Source organism: Notothenia rossii (assembly GCF_949606895.1).
Source record: "Notothenia rossii genome assembly, chromosome: 2".
NCBI classification, from domain to species: Eukaryota; Metazoa; Chordata; class Actinopteri; order Perciformes; family Nototheniidae; genus Notothenia; species Notothenia rossii.
Genome location: NC_136904.1, coordinates 20856550 through 20874516, shown reverse-complemented (window position 1 = coordinate 20874516; position 17967 = coordinate 20856550). Strand labels below are relative to the sequence as shown.

At 41.6% G+C, this 17967-nt stretch overlaps 1 protein-coding gene across 4 annotated transcripts; it reads right to left on the bottom strand.

Moving 5' to 3' along the window:
* Window positions 1-2373: 2373 nt before the first annotated feature.
* On the bottom strand, window positions 2374-17598 carry bdnf (brain-derived neurotrophic factor). Of its 4 annotated transcripts, none has more exons than XM_079664091.1 (2): window positions 17496-17598; window positions 2374-3856 (listed from the first exon to the last, which is right to left on the bottom strand). In XM_079664091.1, exon 2 carries the CDS (start codon window positions 3833-3835, stop codon window positions 3026-3028), a length of 810 nt encoding a protein of 269 aa, XP_079520217.1. In that variant the 5' UTR covers window positions 3836-3856; window positions 17496-17598; the 3' UTR covers window positions 2374-3025. The 4 variants fall into 4 exon arrangements, with proteins under 4 accessions (XP_079520217.1, XP_079520218.1, XP_079520219.1 ...); XM_079664092.1 differs by lacking the exon at window positions 17496-17598 and adding an exon at window positions 15955-16070; XM_079664093.1 differs by lacking the exon at window positions 17496-17598 and adding an exon at window positions 15638-15740.
* Window positions 17599-17967: the final 369 nt, after the last annotated feature.

Here is a 17967-nt window from a genome sequence, read left to right as displayed (position 1 = left end):
CACCTTTAGTGCCTTGAGTTAAATCCTACTCTGGATAGAGGGACAGTTTTAAATTAAAAGTATTATTTGGTTTGTGTAATTGTGTGTACTCTTGATACAGGACATGCATGGTTGTTGTCCTCTGGCGTCTTGCATAACATAAGGCCGCTGTTGGTCTCATTGCCCAGCATTCAGAAAAAAAGGGAGTAAAGGTGCGTACTGTGATCCCATAGCCTATCCCTATTTAACAAAAATACAATAAGCAAACATCCTTATTTTAGTGCATCATTCATTTAGCAGCTATGCTGCACCTCTACATGCTCACATCTCAAGGGATTGTTACATAATGTGCTGTGTTGTGGTGACAAGGGACCATCCGGAAGATTCTTTGGATTTTTGCTGACACTTGGGAGGAATGTCCTCTCTGCTGCCCTCTGCTGGTTTACTGGAGCACATCTTGAGACTACAGCACATAAGCATGTAAAACAACTGCAAGCATGATTCACCTCTGACCACACCCTGGTTGGTGATGACACACATCTTATAAAATACACCTAATGTGACATCACTGATCGGGGTGTGGCCAAAGAAACAACACACTTGAAAGTGACCCCCATTTAGTGGATCATCAGTATGCATTGTACTTAAAAATGTAAAAGGCCTATTGTTATGTTATTTTTCTTCTAATTATTGTTTTATCTAAGCTTTCACCACAGCTCTGGGTCGAATACATCTTACATGTAAGATATATTCACAAGGATGATTTATGATCACAAAAGACAATATGGGCTTTATTCTGACTCAAAAACAAATGGCATTTTCAGAGTCACTTTATTACTTTAATGACTGTGTGATCATTGGATGGCAGTTTTCTAAACCCGAGGCTCCTACTCATGATAGAGAGCAGTTCACAATGCCTTATCTAAACTGCATAACAAAAGGTTTGATTTATTGTCCTGTATGCTGAGAATGTGTTTGTGCTCAGACACGTTGTTTGAATTGTATTACATTATTGCAATTCTATTCCAAAGTGTATTACCTCCAAAAACAACTGCCTACTGCTTGTCTTCCTGTAGACAAATAGAATACCTTAGTTTATATTGACTTGGTTTGTGAGGCCATGACACACACCTAAATGTATTTTATTGGGAGATTCATGAAAATGGACACAAGTATATACTTATCATCTTTCTCAGTGTTGAGACTCTCTACTTGTTCTAAGCTGGAGGATAAGAAAAGTTACTCACAGTATCTTCATCAGCCTCCTCTGGAGGATCCAAGACATATACAGAAGGAAGTAGCACATCTTTTTTCTCGGTTTAGAAAAAGTCTTTCTCTTTTCAGCCATTTGTTTTCCAAATCTCAAAATGACAGATCTGGATCTCTTCCGAGGTCACACTTACCTTTAGGTTGACAACATAGGAATGAAATGAGCATCAAATGTGACACGAATATAATCGGTAAAGCTTTTTATCTGCTTTTTTATAGTGTCTTCTCTTTCGGAAGTATGTCATATTATGGGCAATTGTGGCATTGGTTCATGATATTAAGATGCAAAAGTGCAACCCTTAACTATGTTAAGAGACAAGCAAGGAGTTGTCACTTTTTAATGCTCACTATGAAGAATTATAATCCGCTGCAGGGAAGGCTGTTATGAAGCTTCAGTAATCTTTTAACCCAGATACGAAACCAGGATTTTCCTCCTGCTCACAGTAAATGAACAGCTGCATACAATCTGTGATTGTTGTTCTTTTGTAGAAGATTTAAAATGGGATTACCATGCTCTGCTGAGAAAATGTTGGGTGGGTGTATATTTTAGTGTAAACAAATGTACGTGTGGGTTAATGCATCAGTGTCAAACTCAGCCTAATTGTACTAGTCTACACTTGTTATGCTAAGTTCTTATAATTGTGAAATATTACATATCGTGATGAGTCAATCTCTTAAACCCTCTTTATGAATACCAAGGTATTAAATGACACAATGTAAGTTTGTAATGTGCAGGTTTGGGAGCAGGAAGTGGCTCAGGAGGATTTTTCCACTGTAAAATATACAGTGTTTCCACCCAAAACACTACATATTACCCAATGCATTGACTCCTCAACTTTTTTTCTTGCAGCCTCTGATAAGTATTTAGTATCCTGGTCATTAATGGTAATCATTTGGTGTTAGTGTGTGTGCACATGTATGTGTGTGCCGGCCTTCCTCCCCGCCTGCCTGCCTGTCATAGTGAAGTTGATCCTGCCTGGAAATACACTGTTGAAACTTTATCGACATTGATTTTGTTTTTCAGTTGCCTATAGTCATTTTTATTTCTTCAAATATTTCAGTTTAATATTGCAAACAACTTCACAACATACAAAATGAATAATATTAACCCAGAAACATGTCAATGAATAGATTTTATATATATATACATACATATATATTTATATGTATATATAAATATATATATATAATAGTTTTTTTATATATCTTTTCCTCTGGTGGGGATAAAAAAATAAACAGCAAAGCTTTGACAACAGCACCTTGACATAGTATGTATTTCCAACATTACCTTGAGAAGTTTAGAACAGTAAACAGATAAATTACTTGAGAGGAAAATTGTTTTCTGCTGAATATGTAAACAAAATGTTTTTTGGTCAGCATCATATCCTTTTTTGTAAGTGTCAATTCACAATTGAAGCAGCATGCAAGCTTTTGAAGATGGAACTGTCCTCTCTCATTCCTTGCCTGTTTTTTTCCTTCATTTTCTAATTCTTGGCAACGTAAACAAATCACAATGTCTTGAGGGATGTGATATAGTAATTTAAACTGGGCGCAAATGACTGATCAGATTTTTTTTAATTGTTTACAAGGTCATGAATATGTTCAATAAATAGACTGTAGTATCACTTTTACTGTATAAACTTCATCTTTTTTTACATGCAGTCCATAAAATTTTCATTTGACGGAATAATTTACCCTGTTATGTATATATACAAATAGATATTTTCTCTTTATTCTCTTTTTTAAACTCTTCAATAAAATCTATACATTTTATACACTATCTCCCTCTTTTAATGGTCAATGTGCATACACATGAAGTGTCTATCCTTATAAACCGCCAGCCAATCTTCTTTTTGCTATCCATGGTAAGCGCTCGCACGTAGGACTGGGTTGTCCTGCATTGGGAATTATAATGCCGCTTGTCTATTCCTCTGCATCCCTCCTTTGTGTACCCCATGGGGTTGCATTTGGTCTCATAAAAGTATTGCTTCAGTTGGCCATTGGGGACAGGGACCTTTTCCATGACGGTAACTGTCTGCCCAGACATGTCTATTGCCGTCTTTTTATCCACAGCTGTCACCCACTGGCTAATACTGTCACATACACTGAGCTCTCCGCGCCGTGAGGGATCGGAGTGTCGCCGCACCCTCATGGACATATTAGCGGCATCCAGATAGTTTTTGTATTCCTCCAGAAGAAAGAGCAACGGCGGCTCCAAAGGCACTTGGTTGCTGATCATCACCCGCGAGTCGTACAGGTCGACATCCTTGGTCTCTGTGGTGACCATGGAGGACGGGCCCCCTCCTCCCTGGCTCTTATCAGGCCCCTGTGCCAGCTTTGCCGCCTCTCCCTCCACTTCCAGCAGCTCCTCTATCACCTGCTCAAACGTGTCTGTGAGTGAGGGCAGTTCCCCACGCTGGCCCGGCCCCCCATCACTCTGAGGAGTCCCATGGCCTCGTACGGCCGTCGCAGCAGCGCCCAAGTAGCCCTCCGTCCGATGGCCCCGCATGCCCGGGACGTCTCTCAGGGGCGCAGCTCTCATGCAACTGAAGTATGAAATAACCATAGTAAGGAACAGGATGGTCATCACTCTTCTAACCTGGTTGAACTGGAGGGGTGAGAAAGAGAAACAAGAGGGGAGGAAGGGGAAGAGAGAACAAGACTGTTATTCAAAGAGCATTTTCAATGAAGCTAGCTTATTCTTGATCCATAATGCACCATGTTTATTTATACCCTCTACCGTTTCTTTGAAAGCCAAAAAGAGAACCAGTAGTATTTTTGAATAATCAAAATTAAAACCAATATTAGCGCTGTGTTGTCACTGTTTTCCAATTGTTCGCAAACTAACATCTCTCTGTTCCTATGTGAGGTCTGGCTTGGATCTGTATTTGTTGGCAGTCACACAATCTGTGCTGAGCTTCAAATATATTACTAAACACAAAAGATAAGATCACACAAATAGATGTCACTACATTCTTGCAGGCTTGTTATTATTTATGAGCTGTTTTTAACTGGTGTGTTAAACTGTGCAGTGTGTTTCTAGAGTGTGCGAGGAGGTGTAGTTTTATAATGGACTCGTTTTATATCTGTCATTCATCCCTCACTGCCTGGATGATGTGTTGTACTGTCAGTTTTGAAAGCTCAGACCCACATTTTTTACACTTTATAAAAGGACATATCGTAACAGCATATTCTTAAACTGTATGTTTATTAGAGCAGGTGTTTCAATGTTTAATAAAGTAAACCTCACATTTACCAATAATGGATGCATGATTGCCTTCTACCATGTGATGGTCAATTGTAAACTGGGACTAATTTCCGAAAGGCTCTGCATGTGTTTACATAAGGATATGCGTTTGTTTGTTTTGTTTGTTTGAAGAGCTCATGCATTATCTTCTATTATCTGACTATGACATTACCCCGGTAACAAAATCATTATTATCAACCTTCAGGGGAACTTCCAACATAGGCAGCACTTACTGACTGATTGAGAGGGACAAGCTGTGTTTGTGTGAGCTATGACAAACACCACTGTTGAAGTATTATTTTTCCTTTTAGAAATTGTGTGCTGTAAGACAGATATGTTACTTAACCTCACAGTCACGTAAGGGAATCAGGAGTTTGTTGAGGGTCACTGTTTGTTTTCTGCAGGTGGACGGTGAGAGCACTGCAGGATGAACTAACAGGATGTCATGAGGAAACTGCATGACAGAAAGATGTTTCATCCTCCCTGCACTGCAAAGTACCGATCTCGAACAACTCACAAGATAAGCAAATCACTGCTAAGAGGGGGGAAAGGAGCCACAAGGAGCCAGGTGTAACGAAAATACTGAACACACATTGCTCGAGCATATAAATCCCTTACCTTTGAGAAGCTGAAATACTCACAGCAAATCAATGAATTGGTGGACATCCAACAGCCCGAGATATAAAAGCAACCATAATGAAAAGAAAATCTAGATCTTGCTTTCCACAGGGGCTCATTTAAAAATAGCCTGACCGAGGCTTTGACTGCACTCTGCATGTCCCAACTTGATACTGGAAAACACGGCGCGCAAACACACTCAGGACGGACACGAGGACGTGAACAGTGAGGGAGGAGCAGAAACCCCACCTTAAAAGCATTTGTTTCACTCTTAATTGGTATCAGGGGCCGTGGCTGCAATTAACCAACAGCACTGTGACTGCCATAGAGATATCTCGTCTATAAATAGATGTGCTGGGAGTCTCACAGTCTCGATTCAGAATATCACATCCTTCTTCTTAATGAGCCACTCATTCCCTGAGCTCAGTGACGTGCAGCTCCAGAGTGTGTGAGTGTATGTTAGCGGGAGGGCATGGGGAGGGGCTGGCTTGTATGTGTTTGCAGGGAGATGGGGGTATTTTTCCTCTCACCAATTAAAACAACAATGAGGACAAAGCCAGGAATAAGGGGATAATTACCTATATTTCATTAAATACCGCCAACAAAAGTCTAAATATCAAGCTTATTAACCCTTCAGTATTGTTATGGCTTTGGTTCAAATAACAAGAATTGTCTGTGAGGCTTCCCAGCAAAGAAAATGATGTAGGTTTACGGGATCAAGGCCAGTCACGAGCTTTATGTGTAGGATGCATTTAGGCTGATATTATTCTCAGCATCACGCTCAAATGGCTCCACTTCCACATGACGGAAATGAAAGCAGAGGGCTGATTACTGTTAGGCGTCAAACTTCATGCTGGAAATGGTGCAGACGAAGAGTGCTGCATCTTCCGTAACAGACCACAGGGGTAATATTGCAGTAGCAGGGGGTGGAGAGAGTGCCAGCGTCATTTCGCAGCATAACAACCACAGATGACGTCCTTTCCAGGTCTCCATAGGGGAGAGAATGGAGGGGAGGAGGTTGCTGGGGGTAATGCCACTCAACAGTGTGCAATTGCATGCTGTTCCCCCGGGTATCCTCACACCGGGAACAACAAATGATTTTATTTCTATCTCTGTGATTTCCTGTTTCCATCAGGACAATCAATATGGCTTATGCTCTCAATCAACATCCTGTTAAAATGTGATAAAGGCAATGAATCATTTAATTGCTGTGGGACTGGCGGAGAATCTCTGGCTTATATCTACTAGAGGCTAAATCTGACAACTGATTGGTTCGCTCTTGTTTTATACATCTAGTGAAGGAACATTTTATGTGCACTGCTAGATTTCACAGTTAATGAAAAAGCGGCTTGCGAGTTAACACAATGAGCATGAATAATAAAGCGAGGGAGGAACCGCATACTGAGGAATGTTTGGAATAAAATGTACTTTTTAGAGAAGCCTCTAGACCAGCTAAGCGACTGGTTTGATTGTTAAAAAGCATCTGACAAAGAGATCTTTTATCTTGTATCTTTCAAAATGAAATGTAGATTGATACAACTAATTCAGCTGTGTATCATAATACATTAAGAGTCATAGCTTCCCAAGTATGACAGTTCTTCTAAACTAAAAAGTAGATCAGTAAAGATGAGGAAAGATAAAGCCTGCAAACACGCCTTTATTCAAGACAACACGCCTAGAGCATGAAACACCCAGAACAATAGGAGCAGGTGAGTGTGTGGACTCTGTCTACTGTTGGCTTTGACGTCTCTTGATGACCACCTGTTTATCTGCTTTGAGAGCGCGGCTGTATGGTGTGGATATGTAACTTACCCTCACTTTTATTCTTTGTGCCAGGTGGGGATTAAAGTGATAAATGCCTGCTTTGACAGATGCTGAAAAGTTGCTCTAAAGCATGAAAGAACTAGAATAGCTAGTGTTATTACACATTCAGTAATGTTGTCTCCCTGCAAATGTCAGCACACTTTATGGCTTCATCTTTATCAACAGCCTTAATGATATATAAGGAACTGTTATAAAGGAATATCAACAATCTAACAGCAGTGACGATAGAGGGAACATGTGCCAACTCAATTCCAATGGAAAGGTATGACCTATAGCAACATTTGTTCTCCACCGCTACCGCGGCTCCCCTGTGGGCATTCATCTTTGTTCAATTCCTCAAGAACCGTGTCGGGTTGGAGCTATTTACCTAGCAACATGTTTTGTCATGTTCAACATGTACGGTGCACAATGCCAAATTGTTCGGAAGAAAAACATTGCACGTGATATCAACACTTCTATCGGAGAGGACCCCTTGTGTGCCACAAGGCAGCACTTAAAGAAAAGGCAATTAGAGTAGCCTGCAGTAATGGCTGACACATGTGCAAGCTTGCTTCCTTGAGATCTGTTTTCAATCTGACACAGTTTCAGAGCATGTTTAGTAATAGATGAGCATCACTAAGGGATTATACCTGGCCTCCTGGCCAACCCCGGCCATTGCCACAGACAGCCGGCATTCAAATAGCTGCTGAGTGATCTGGGCTATCCAAATGAGTCTTTGCTTCCCTCCCACAATGCATGTGACAGTGGGCAATAGATGGACTACAGCAGCAACACAATATGTTAAAAATCCTAATTGAAGTTACATAATGGATGACTTAAGGATGACAATTATAACGAGAACAATTCCCTTAAACCTTTAATTACCAACTTTAAAACTTAACCACTGAAATAACCAACAGACTTGTAGCTCAAATTCACAACGCTGCAATTCAACACTCTGTACACTGGGTGGCGTATGAGACCGTGTAATAATAACAGCTCCTTCTTTTTTCTCCATTTCTCCACCTTCCTCCCATCTGTATCTCCCTCCCTCATGTGAAATGCGAGATAGATAGATAGATAGATCACAGTGTATTCAACTTATGTTGTGCATAATAGTAAACAAACTTCTCTCTTATGTGCTATGTAGTCACATCTCTGACATTTTGTCATAATATATATATAATATATATAACACGCCATTAATTGACCATTTAACCATCATATAACCAGCCAGTGTGTTGTGCTATGTTCCAGATATGTTCACACGGAGCTGTCAAGAAGGAGCCAGCTTTCCACCACTCTATAAATGGAACTTTATCATTCTGCCTTGTAATTTGAAGTTATTCAAAGCGAGCACACAACACCAAGAAATAGATCCAAGCGTGTATGTTGGCCGACGTCGCTGGGCGTTCAGGTCTCGGGTTTCCTATAAAGTCTTAATGAGTTCATCAAAGTTTTCCCCCCCTTCCAAAACAACTATACAAAAACTGTCTGGAGTTTTTTTTTTATGTGCGTGTTCACAGCGCAGGGTCTGATAATATAATACAGACTAACACCCTGAACAAAGAGTTTATTGAGTTATTTATGAGCAGAAAGTTGCCGTCAAATTTTCAAACGTGGCCGATTTCATACATAGGCGCGCTCCTGGACTCTTTCCACTTAGCTTCTTACGAGATATACTAATAACACGCCACATTTACTCAGGCTACTCCAATAATGAAACCACAGTTGTTTTTCTTCGTCTCGAGATTACATCTGCTGAGCTCGTGCTCTCCACTGGAAACCCAATCAACATAATAACTCCGTTTTTTATTAATGAACGAGAAGATAAGGTTACACCTATCCCCTCTCGGGCTGCGGCGCTGTCTGTGCAGGATAACCGGACTTGATCGAGCTACTTTTAGACCCCCCCACCCCTCCCTATCTCCTACCTCCACCTCCCCAACACACACACACACACACACACACACACACACACACACACACACACACACACACACACACACACACACACACACACACGCACGCACGCACGCACGCACGCACGCACGCACACACACACACACACACACACACACACACACACACACACACACACACACACACACACATACACACACACACACCTCTGTCTTTTTCTCAAGCAGCATCAAACAAAGCCAAAGTGCTTAAAACAACTTATCGAAAAACAAACACATACCTTTTACTGCCCAGTCGTAAAACAGACCATTCAACAGGACAGTAGTGTCATCTGGGATGTGTTGGACAACTCCCTAAGTAGGCTAATTTACTTTAGCGATATTTTTCCCTCTCTGTACTCTCCCGACAAGCTTCAGGATATCTCTTCAGCTTTGGAGCAAATAGATTAAATTATTGATGGTGGAAATTGCATGGATGAGGTAATGCACTCCCATGGCTGCACGGCTCCTTTGGAGATGGTCGGAAAGTTAAGTTGTCGCATGCTGAAAAGCCGCAGCAGCAGCAGCACCACGGGATGAGAGACCTCTGGAGCTGAAATGAGGAGCCTCTTTGCAACTACAGTAACTTTACTACACAATGACGCTGCAACATGTGACCTGCCGCTGGCTGACTGGTCGCCGCCAAACTCCTGCTTAAACAGCCCCGAGGCGGAACTATTAATGCGCTTTCAGCGTGCATTATGTGCTTTTGTTTGTCCGCATACCATGCAGCTCGCATCCACAATATAATCTCTGGCAATATATTAAACACGCGGGAAGACTCTCCTCTTCCGTATTTCGCTCACTGAGGCCAGAGAGATGGCGTGCTTTTGAAGGTTTTGCGTAACAACGCGTCTCAAAGTCGTGATGCATTGTGTGCCATTTACAGATGGCCTATTTGTGTAAAATTAGATATTCAGAGAATTTAAAAATAAACATTTCCTGAACCGTGAGGAGGCAATATACTGTAGAATATATGCTTAAAAAAGAAGGAACCTACTTGTGAACGTCCACCAATCCATTTTAAGCAGCCTACATCCGTTTATAGCCAAAGAAGCTCAATATATGCCTAAAGTCTGATTCATTTCTGTTATATATAAATCCCTGAATATCAGCTTAGAGGAGGCTTATAAATGTGATGCTGTAAAACGTAAGAGGTGTTAAAACATGTGGATGGCAATGGAGGCTAACAAAGATGTGAACTTACTGAAAACAATTCTGCTTCTCCTTGCTTTCTGAGCCATCTCCATAACAGATGGACGACTCCCCTGCAAGTGCTCTGCAGTGTAGTAACCAGCTTTCACAGGTTATTATTACCAAATGTGGGCTAAACAAACACGTTAAAATTGTATACATAGAGCTCGCTCAGAGAATTAAACTTCAATGCTTGATACACTATTTCCACTCATCTGGAACAAATGGGAACAAGTAATTCCCTTTGTAATGCAGAACTCAAATAAAAATGTCAGTGGAGCCACAACCTTTCAATGGGTGATGAACGCTTGGAAACTCCACCTCTGATGAATACAAGAGTGAGCATAATGGGGAAATAGCAGCTCATTATCCTTGTGACTTGGCCCTGGTCCAGTGTAAAGATTTATTGTGATGCGTTTGCTATATTGCCATCATGATTCTTCCCTGCACGAGCTTATGAGCTGGAGAGCTCTTGTTTGGCATGTAGCAGTATGGGAGTGGATGCTCACACCTGCTTAATGAGTCACTCCCACCTCCAACACACCCGGGGACATGCCAAGATAGATATAGCCCTCCCCGAAGGCTCACAGGAGGTGAGGGCAAACTCTGGATGACAAAGAGTTGCATCAGCAATCACTGAGCGACATGACTCCAAAGAGGATAAAAAAAAGTGTACACTGCACAAGGGGGCTGTTCCAAACAAGTAATTCATAAATAAATCACTTGGCATCTCATTAGAAGAGCAAAAACAACAACATGGTCTCTCTCATTTCTGCTAATACAACACAACTGAAGCCGGCGTATCAAGAGAAGTGCTTTGGCTTACATGAGAGGACTGCATTTCTGAATGAAGTGAAAAACATGTCTAATAGTTGGGAGCAAACATACATTGTGAGCAGTGTTAGGGATGTTTTTGCCTCATCTGATTAAGGGTCCAACTGCAGATTGACAGCAGAAGGTCTGTATAAGGCCACAAGAAGTCTTCTGAAAACTGCTAAACCACTATTTCATTGGAGCTGAGGCAGAAGCTCTCTTACGATTTAAGTTTTCTCTGCAGGAACATCATTGAAACTATCTGTCACATTGGGAAAATACACATTTCTATGTTTTAATTACGCCATTCATGGCCCAACATTCACAGAAACAGTCTCCCCTCACATCTTCCCCACTCAGAACCTTTCGCCTGTTTGTGCAGCAGAAAGAAGAAACAACCACAGGAGCTGACAACACGACACACTTGTATAACCTTTCAAGGCTTCTCTTGCCAAATGCAGCATGATGCTGACAGGTCCGCACTGCCGAAAGCTTCACTTAACAAGTAGAATTATTCCTCCTTGTGCAAGAGAGGAACTGTGTAACACGGACAAAATGACATTTTGTAAAATGTCATTTTCACCGGGGATAAAGGAAGACGGTGAGGGTATTTGATCAAAGTGAAATTGCATTCCCCTTTGGAGTGAACACGTCAACTGAGAAAAACATTTTGTATGAGGTTGGATGACGTCAAACGAGGCGAGGGTGAGCTGGAGAACAGTGGAGAAAAATCTAGACTGGTAAACAGGTAAAGCCATACAGCCCTTTAATAATCACATGCAGCCGTGAGGAGTTAATTCTCATCCCTCCTGTGTTGACAATAACCTTTATTGTAATCATCAGGCAGACACAGAGGACCAAGCTCCACATCCTCTCCTCACATCCTCATACAGCTGAGACATTATTTCTATAGTGGCACAGACTGCAGATCACTCCATAGTCTATTAAGCTCCTCTCTGTCTCTGTCTGTCTCTTTTCTTGGCTTATGCCTCCCTCCTCCCTCCCTGCTCTTCCTCCCCTCCACCTCCCAAATCCAATACCACCACAGCATCAATAACCTTTGCATGGTTCACTGCTGAATGAAAACACACTTATCAGGAGACAAAATTACTTGGAAATGCTAAAGTATTCTCTCCAAGAACTCATAAAGCATTTTGCTACACAAATGAGACTGTTAGATAACTAAAGCAATGGCTTGAATATGCATTCTGATTGCTTTAACCATATGCAACAATAGATACTTATTTGTACTTAATGGACATAACATAAATGTGTCCCTTATTAACATGCTAATAATCCACCTTTAAGTTATTTCAAACCTCATTTGAGTCCATTTGACATACAGAAAATGCAAATATATAAAGCCTTTGTTTTATTATTTCAAGAAGTTGCTCGGATTCAGTGATGTGCTGCATGTTCACATGCTGAGAGACACACTTGGATGGTTTGCCGGCATGATCGAACATTCACACACACACACACACACACACACATACACACACACACACACACACACACACACACACACACACACACACACACACACACACACACACACACACACACACACACACACACACACACACACACACACACACACACACACACACGCATCATCATCATGAACCCTTGCAGTCCCGCAGTGGTCCGGCATATAAAATGAATTTTACAGTTAGAGAAACTACCATCCACTGTGTATTAATAACTTGTCGTGGGCTCCATCGCTGTAAAATAACAATCACACCACTGTGACGAATAACTGATAATTAAAGGTTCGGAATAAAAGGCTCGTGCTATAACTTGTTTAAACACGCCTGTTAATTGGATGAAAGTGTTAGTGATGAAGATGATGGTGGTGACTAAAGCATTGCAGCAGCGACGGCGGCGGCGGGCGATGTAGCCCACATTTACATAATGATTAAGATGATTAATTTTTTCGCTCTAAATATATCGTGACGCCCGCCTAGCCGTGGGTCGAGATTTCCGCCATCTATAGCCAGAATTAATCAATAGCCTATTTATAATTAATATCAGACATCGGCTCAGATAAATGGACAAGTTGTTACAATTCATGAATGAAAACGTAGTGGCAAGGTCTGGCAAGCACAATAAAAAAAACGAGTTTTATTAAAGGGACACTGCTATTAATAATATTAAAAGAACACTGAAACATATTGAATACCAGATTTAACCAAATCCCTTTAACTTCCAAAGGGCACGAATTGATCGCCACGCAAAAAACGACACACAAAGGCCAACATTAACATTAGGAAAAAGCAAAGAACACATTATGAGACAATCTAGTATAACGTTACTTTTAATCCTTGTTTCTGCTAAATGCATTTATTTATTCGTCGTTAAATAAATAGGCCTACCGAAAGAATGCCATCTGATTTTTGCAATGAAACCTACCATCAGGTTTGTTATTGACGCCCACCCCAACTCTGCAGAACTGAGAGTGCAGAGAGAGAGACAGAGAGACGGAGAGAGGGAGCGAGAGAGGGGAGATTCTCGGTAAAGATAACACACGCGGAGACGCACGCACACAGTGGCGAGCGCACGCAGGCGCACGCCCGCACACAAACACACGCAGCCCCATTTATGGACTGATCCGCTGACGTACATTGCAGAAAAGTGCTATAAAAAAACCTTCATACATACAAAGTGTGTCGTGCCACCCCACAGACCCCTCCTAACCCGCCTCCGCTCATCCCTCCTCCTCCACCCAACACGCCCACGCCCACACTATAATCCCACGTCTCAGTAGAAAAAAATAACAATATTAAAAATACTGCTACATGGCCAGAAAATAGTAATTCTGCGAGAAAATAGATTATATTTATAAACAAAATACACCCGAAAAATATTGCTGCAATAACAATAATCCAACTCTCTCGTGGCTTTTGTGTATAAAAGGCCAAGTATGTATTTAAAGCATCACCATTTCCCTGATGTTATATAAACTAAAATGTGTATCGTTTCGTTGGATTAATTCATGATTGATCATTATTTGTGCAATAAAAACGTTTGTGGTATTGATGATCCGGAAACGTTGCTGTTTTTTTTGCGACACAGCCTTTATTAAAAAGGAGTGTTTTTATGAATGTCGGGCAGCCTAATAAGTAATATGATCTATTTTGGTTTCACCGTCATATAAAATGAGGAGTAATAGGCTATAATTTGCAGTAACCGATCTGCGCGCATTACATTCGTGGGTGACAATTACCGAAAACGCAGCGGAGAAGTCTCGTAATTCGAATACAATTAGGAATTTACTGAATATGCTACATTCGTTTTGGAGTAGGCTATTTATTTAAAATGCAGACTGCAAGAAGAGCCGTGATTAAAACAGGACTGCCAGTGGGCGTAGGGGCTTTTCTCTTCTCTTGCAGTTGTTTTGCCATGCAATTGCTTCGTCTTGGATCAGAAATCTTAAATCTTTGACCAGAGGAAAAAAAAGAAGACGAGATAGGGAGAGGGAGAGGGAGGAAATAGACAATATCCACCGCTTCTGCATCGGTGCGAGACGATTTTTTAGGATACAAATTATCCAGGAGAGCAGATAAATAAAATCCCAGAGCGGTTTAGTGTGATGATCATCTAAATCTAACAGCCTCACGTGATGTGGTTTTACGCGTGCCTTAATTTGGAATAAAAAAAGAAAGATAAATACAAATCGATGCCTCCCGAGCAATTGCAAGCCATCTTATCTCTCTCCATCACATTCAGCCATAACATCTGTCAGTGGATGCACTCTGACCACGCCCATATTTATTGTAATTTTACACAGGAAATAATGGAACAATTTGTATACTGTAAAGGAGACTCGCTTTGGCAGAACCCGGCGAATTACACGAGTCATAGCTATTAAGAATTGATTCATCTTTTTTATTCATTCGCAGCCAGTGTTTGACAGGTCGACACAGAGCCGTGTATGGACAAAAGAGGGGGGTAGGGTAGCAGGTGAAGTGAAAAGCACCTTATGAATGAAACCGTGGAGCGGTCGTAGTAAAAACACAAGTGATTTGATGGCGATGACGGGAGGGGGGGGGGGCGATGGAGGGAGGGGGGTGGAGGGGTAAAGAGTAGGGCTATTTTTGGTCGATAACAAAATCCAGAGGGTTTGACATCAAGACAAAACATGAATGCAGCAGACCAAACAAGAAAGAATAAGCACACAAATAGATAGAAGGAGAGATAGATAGACAGACAGACAGATAGCTAGATGGATGGATAGATAAAGTGGTGGAGGTTTTTCTTGACATTTGTATGATATGCACCAGCATCTGTACTCGTGCAGGCGAGGATCACTGCAGCGTCTTAAGTCCCATATTGGGAGCATGATTAGGCACAACGCAACGATTACGCAAATTGTGTTGCAGCAGCCAGTGTTCGGAAACTCCAAAAAAAGAAAAAAGAGAAAAGAAAAACGCTTGAAAAAGCATTGTTTGAAGCACGAAACCGAGTCCCAATTTAAACGCTACACATGAATCAAAGTCCATATGAATGTGCACGCAACAATCCTCTATAAATTGTACTTGTATAAAGGAAAATGTTCTACGAGATATTGGTCACCTGGATCGCATTTCTATTCGGAGTTATTTCGGTCACTGATGCCAACATTTCACACACTGCCAAGACGAAGACTGCATGCTGTAGTTTTAGAGCCGAAGTTGATTTGAGAAAAGCCAGAAGAAGCCCGATAAGACGAAAGGAACAAAAGAGTGACATGAAAACAATGGATTGCTCTTACCTTTACAAGGGCTGACAACCACTATGTGCGTGGTTAGATCTCCGCGACCAAGACTTGCATGTCCCAAAGTTTAACGCAGTGTGGGGGGGCTTATAGGTACCGAGAATGTGGTGTGCAAAAGACCAGACGACCTAACATTTCAACTTTCACAATGCTCTACAAAAATCATATCCTATAGCACAGGATCTTTTAGTGGCAAAAGCTTTTTTTCTGTTTCCTGTTTTTTAAAATTATATATAAATATCCTTTTTTTCCTCCTTTTAGAATCCCGTTTATTTTCCGTTTACAGACCACAGGCTCCCACAGAATAAGCTTACCAAAAGTTGAAAAAACAATCCCAGGTTTGGCAAAGGGGGGCTGGGGAAAGAGAGAAAGAGAGTTGGCGTCCACTCGGCGGTTTAGTCCATGCACGACTCCGGTGCCTCTGTCCAACGTGCTGAAAGCATAACACAGCCAGGGTAACTATGAGGGGCCACGAAAAAATATATATACTTTTGTTTGAGTGCCCACTTTAAACTGCTTTTTTACTCTGCTGCTTCCCCGCGTCTTGTCACGTGTATCCCCCCCCCCTTGCCAAACCAGTCCTGTTAATATTTGATCACATGTTGGTCGGACATTTCCTTACAGATAACAGCACCTATATCACAAACGCCGGTTCAATTGAGTGAACAGATGCCTTAAAAAAAAGGCTCCACTCTCACGCCAAATGGCCACGCTGATACTGAGCCCGATTGTTCTTAATGTCATGTTTATGGCAGGTGTCACAGGTAAGTGGCACATGTTGCTTTCTTTTAAGCATGGGCACCGCAAGAAAATAACATACTACATGCATAAAATATTAAGAGTGCACTGCCAACACACAACCCTCCAAGACTAATCTCCAGCCTACATCACATCCACACATTGCGCGCAGACACAATGTAATATTTCCTTACCTCTCTCAGTGTACCGGCATATCCCGAGCCGAATAAATGCCACACAATAATTTTCTCACACAAGCTTTGTCAACATCAGCCTCATCAGACATGGGTCTCGATACTGAGTTTCTCAAGTAGCCTCTGAGTCCAACCCTTCCAGCAATGCGTTGCCAGACTAAATAGCAAGCGCGACTATTTACTGGTAATAATCCTTTATATGCTGTGTGTTTCCATTGCTACTTACCATTTTCCCCTACGCTGTCCTGGAGATAGAAGTGTCTTAATATCCACTCACTCCAACAGATGCTGGTAGATAATGTGTCTTGTTTGAAGTCATCATATGAGAACTTCTGCTGTGCTCAGTAGATCGCCCACCACTTCGCTGACTTATGAATCTAATAACCCTTTGCAATGTCGGCGTGCTTAAACTCTCTTAGGCAACACCTTGGTGGCTCTACAGTTAAGACAAATATCAACAAGCCTGGGTTGTCAGAAAAGCTTGTAAAGATATACGTAACACCCTCGCCCGGACAACGCCATTAGGGGTCTTACGTGATTGAAATAAGCGACGGCAATCCAAGTTTATGGGGATACCAGTTCCCGACTGATCGCTCGTTCACTGCCTCATATCTTTAAATCCGCATCGAGAAACAACGATAGACACATACAAACTTCTGACACATATCCATATTCACGTGTTTGTGTTATAGACTGTTAACTCCCTATTTGGCGAAGGGCCATATAGGCCTGTTACGCACGCACAACTGGTCATTTAGATGTTTCTAACACGGAGGATGTACAGCCAGTTCAGTTTAACAAAACAATATCACATTTTTAGCGGCACTGTGCCTGCTGTCAAGTTGTTGAGGAACTTGTTGCTGCTGCACCCCCTGCGCTTTTTTTGTTGTTGTTGCCGGACCAAACACTCACATAATACTTACATTGTCAAATTCAGTTAAAGTACTGCGTTTTTTTCTTCTTTTCCCGGGTAGATGTAAGAGAAAAAAAGTTAATCCACGTCCTCCGGAAGCGTGATTAAGCTGAGAGAAGCGACCAGAGCGTTAAAAGCCAGGGATGATACTTTTCGATCAGGAATAACTGGAAGTTCAAAGACGAAATCTGTTTTCAGTAAAATTCCATCAGTTGCACTGCCATCACTCAGCCATCTGATTGTTATGCAGTGACGAAGCGCTGTGCTTGCAAGTGAAGCCCCAAATGTACTAAGTAACATGAGTAATAGGTGATATTTGCTTGACTCTCTTCCAGCATCACAAACTTTCTCTAGAGTGTTTGTAAGAAACGTGTCATTATTGCGGTAAAAATTACTTTTTTGTCATAGTTTATGGAAATCACGCCGCATGGGATGCGTGTTATTGGAACCTGTAGGCGTGCGTCTGAAAGCAGATAATAGCA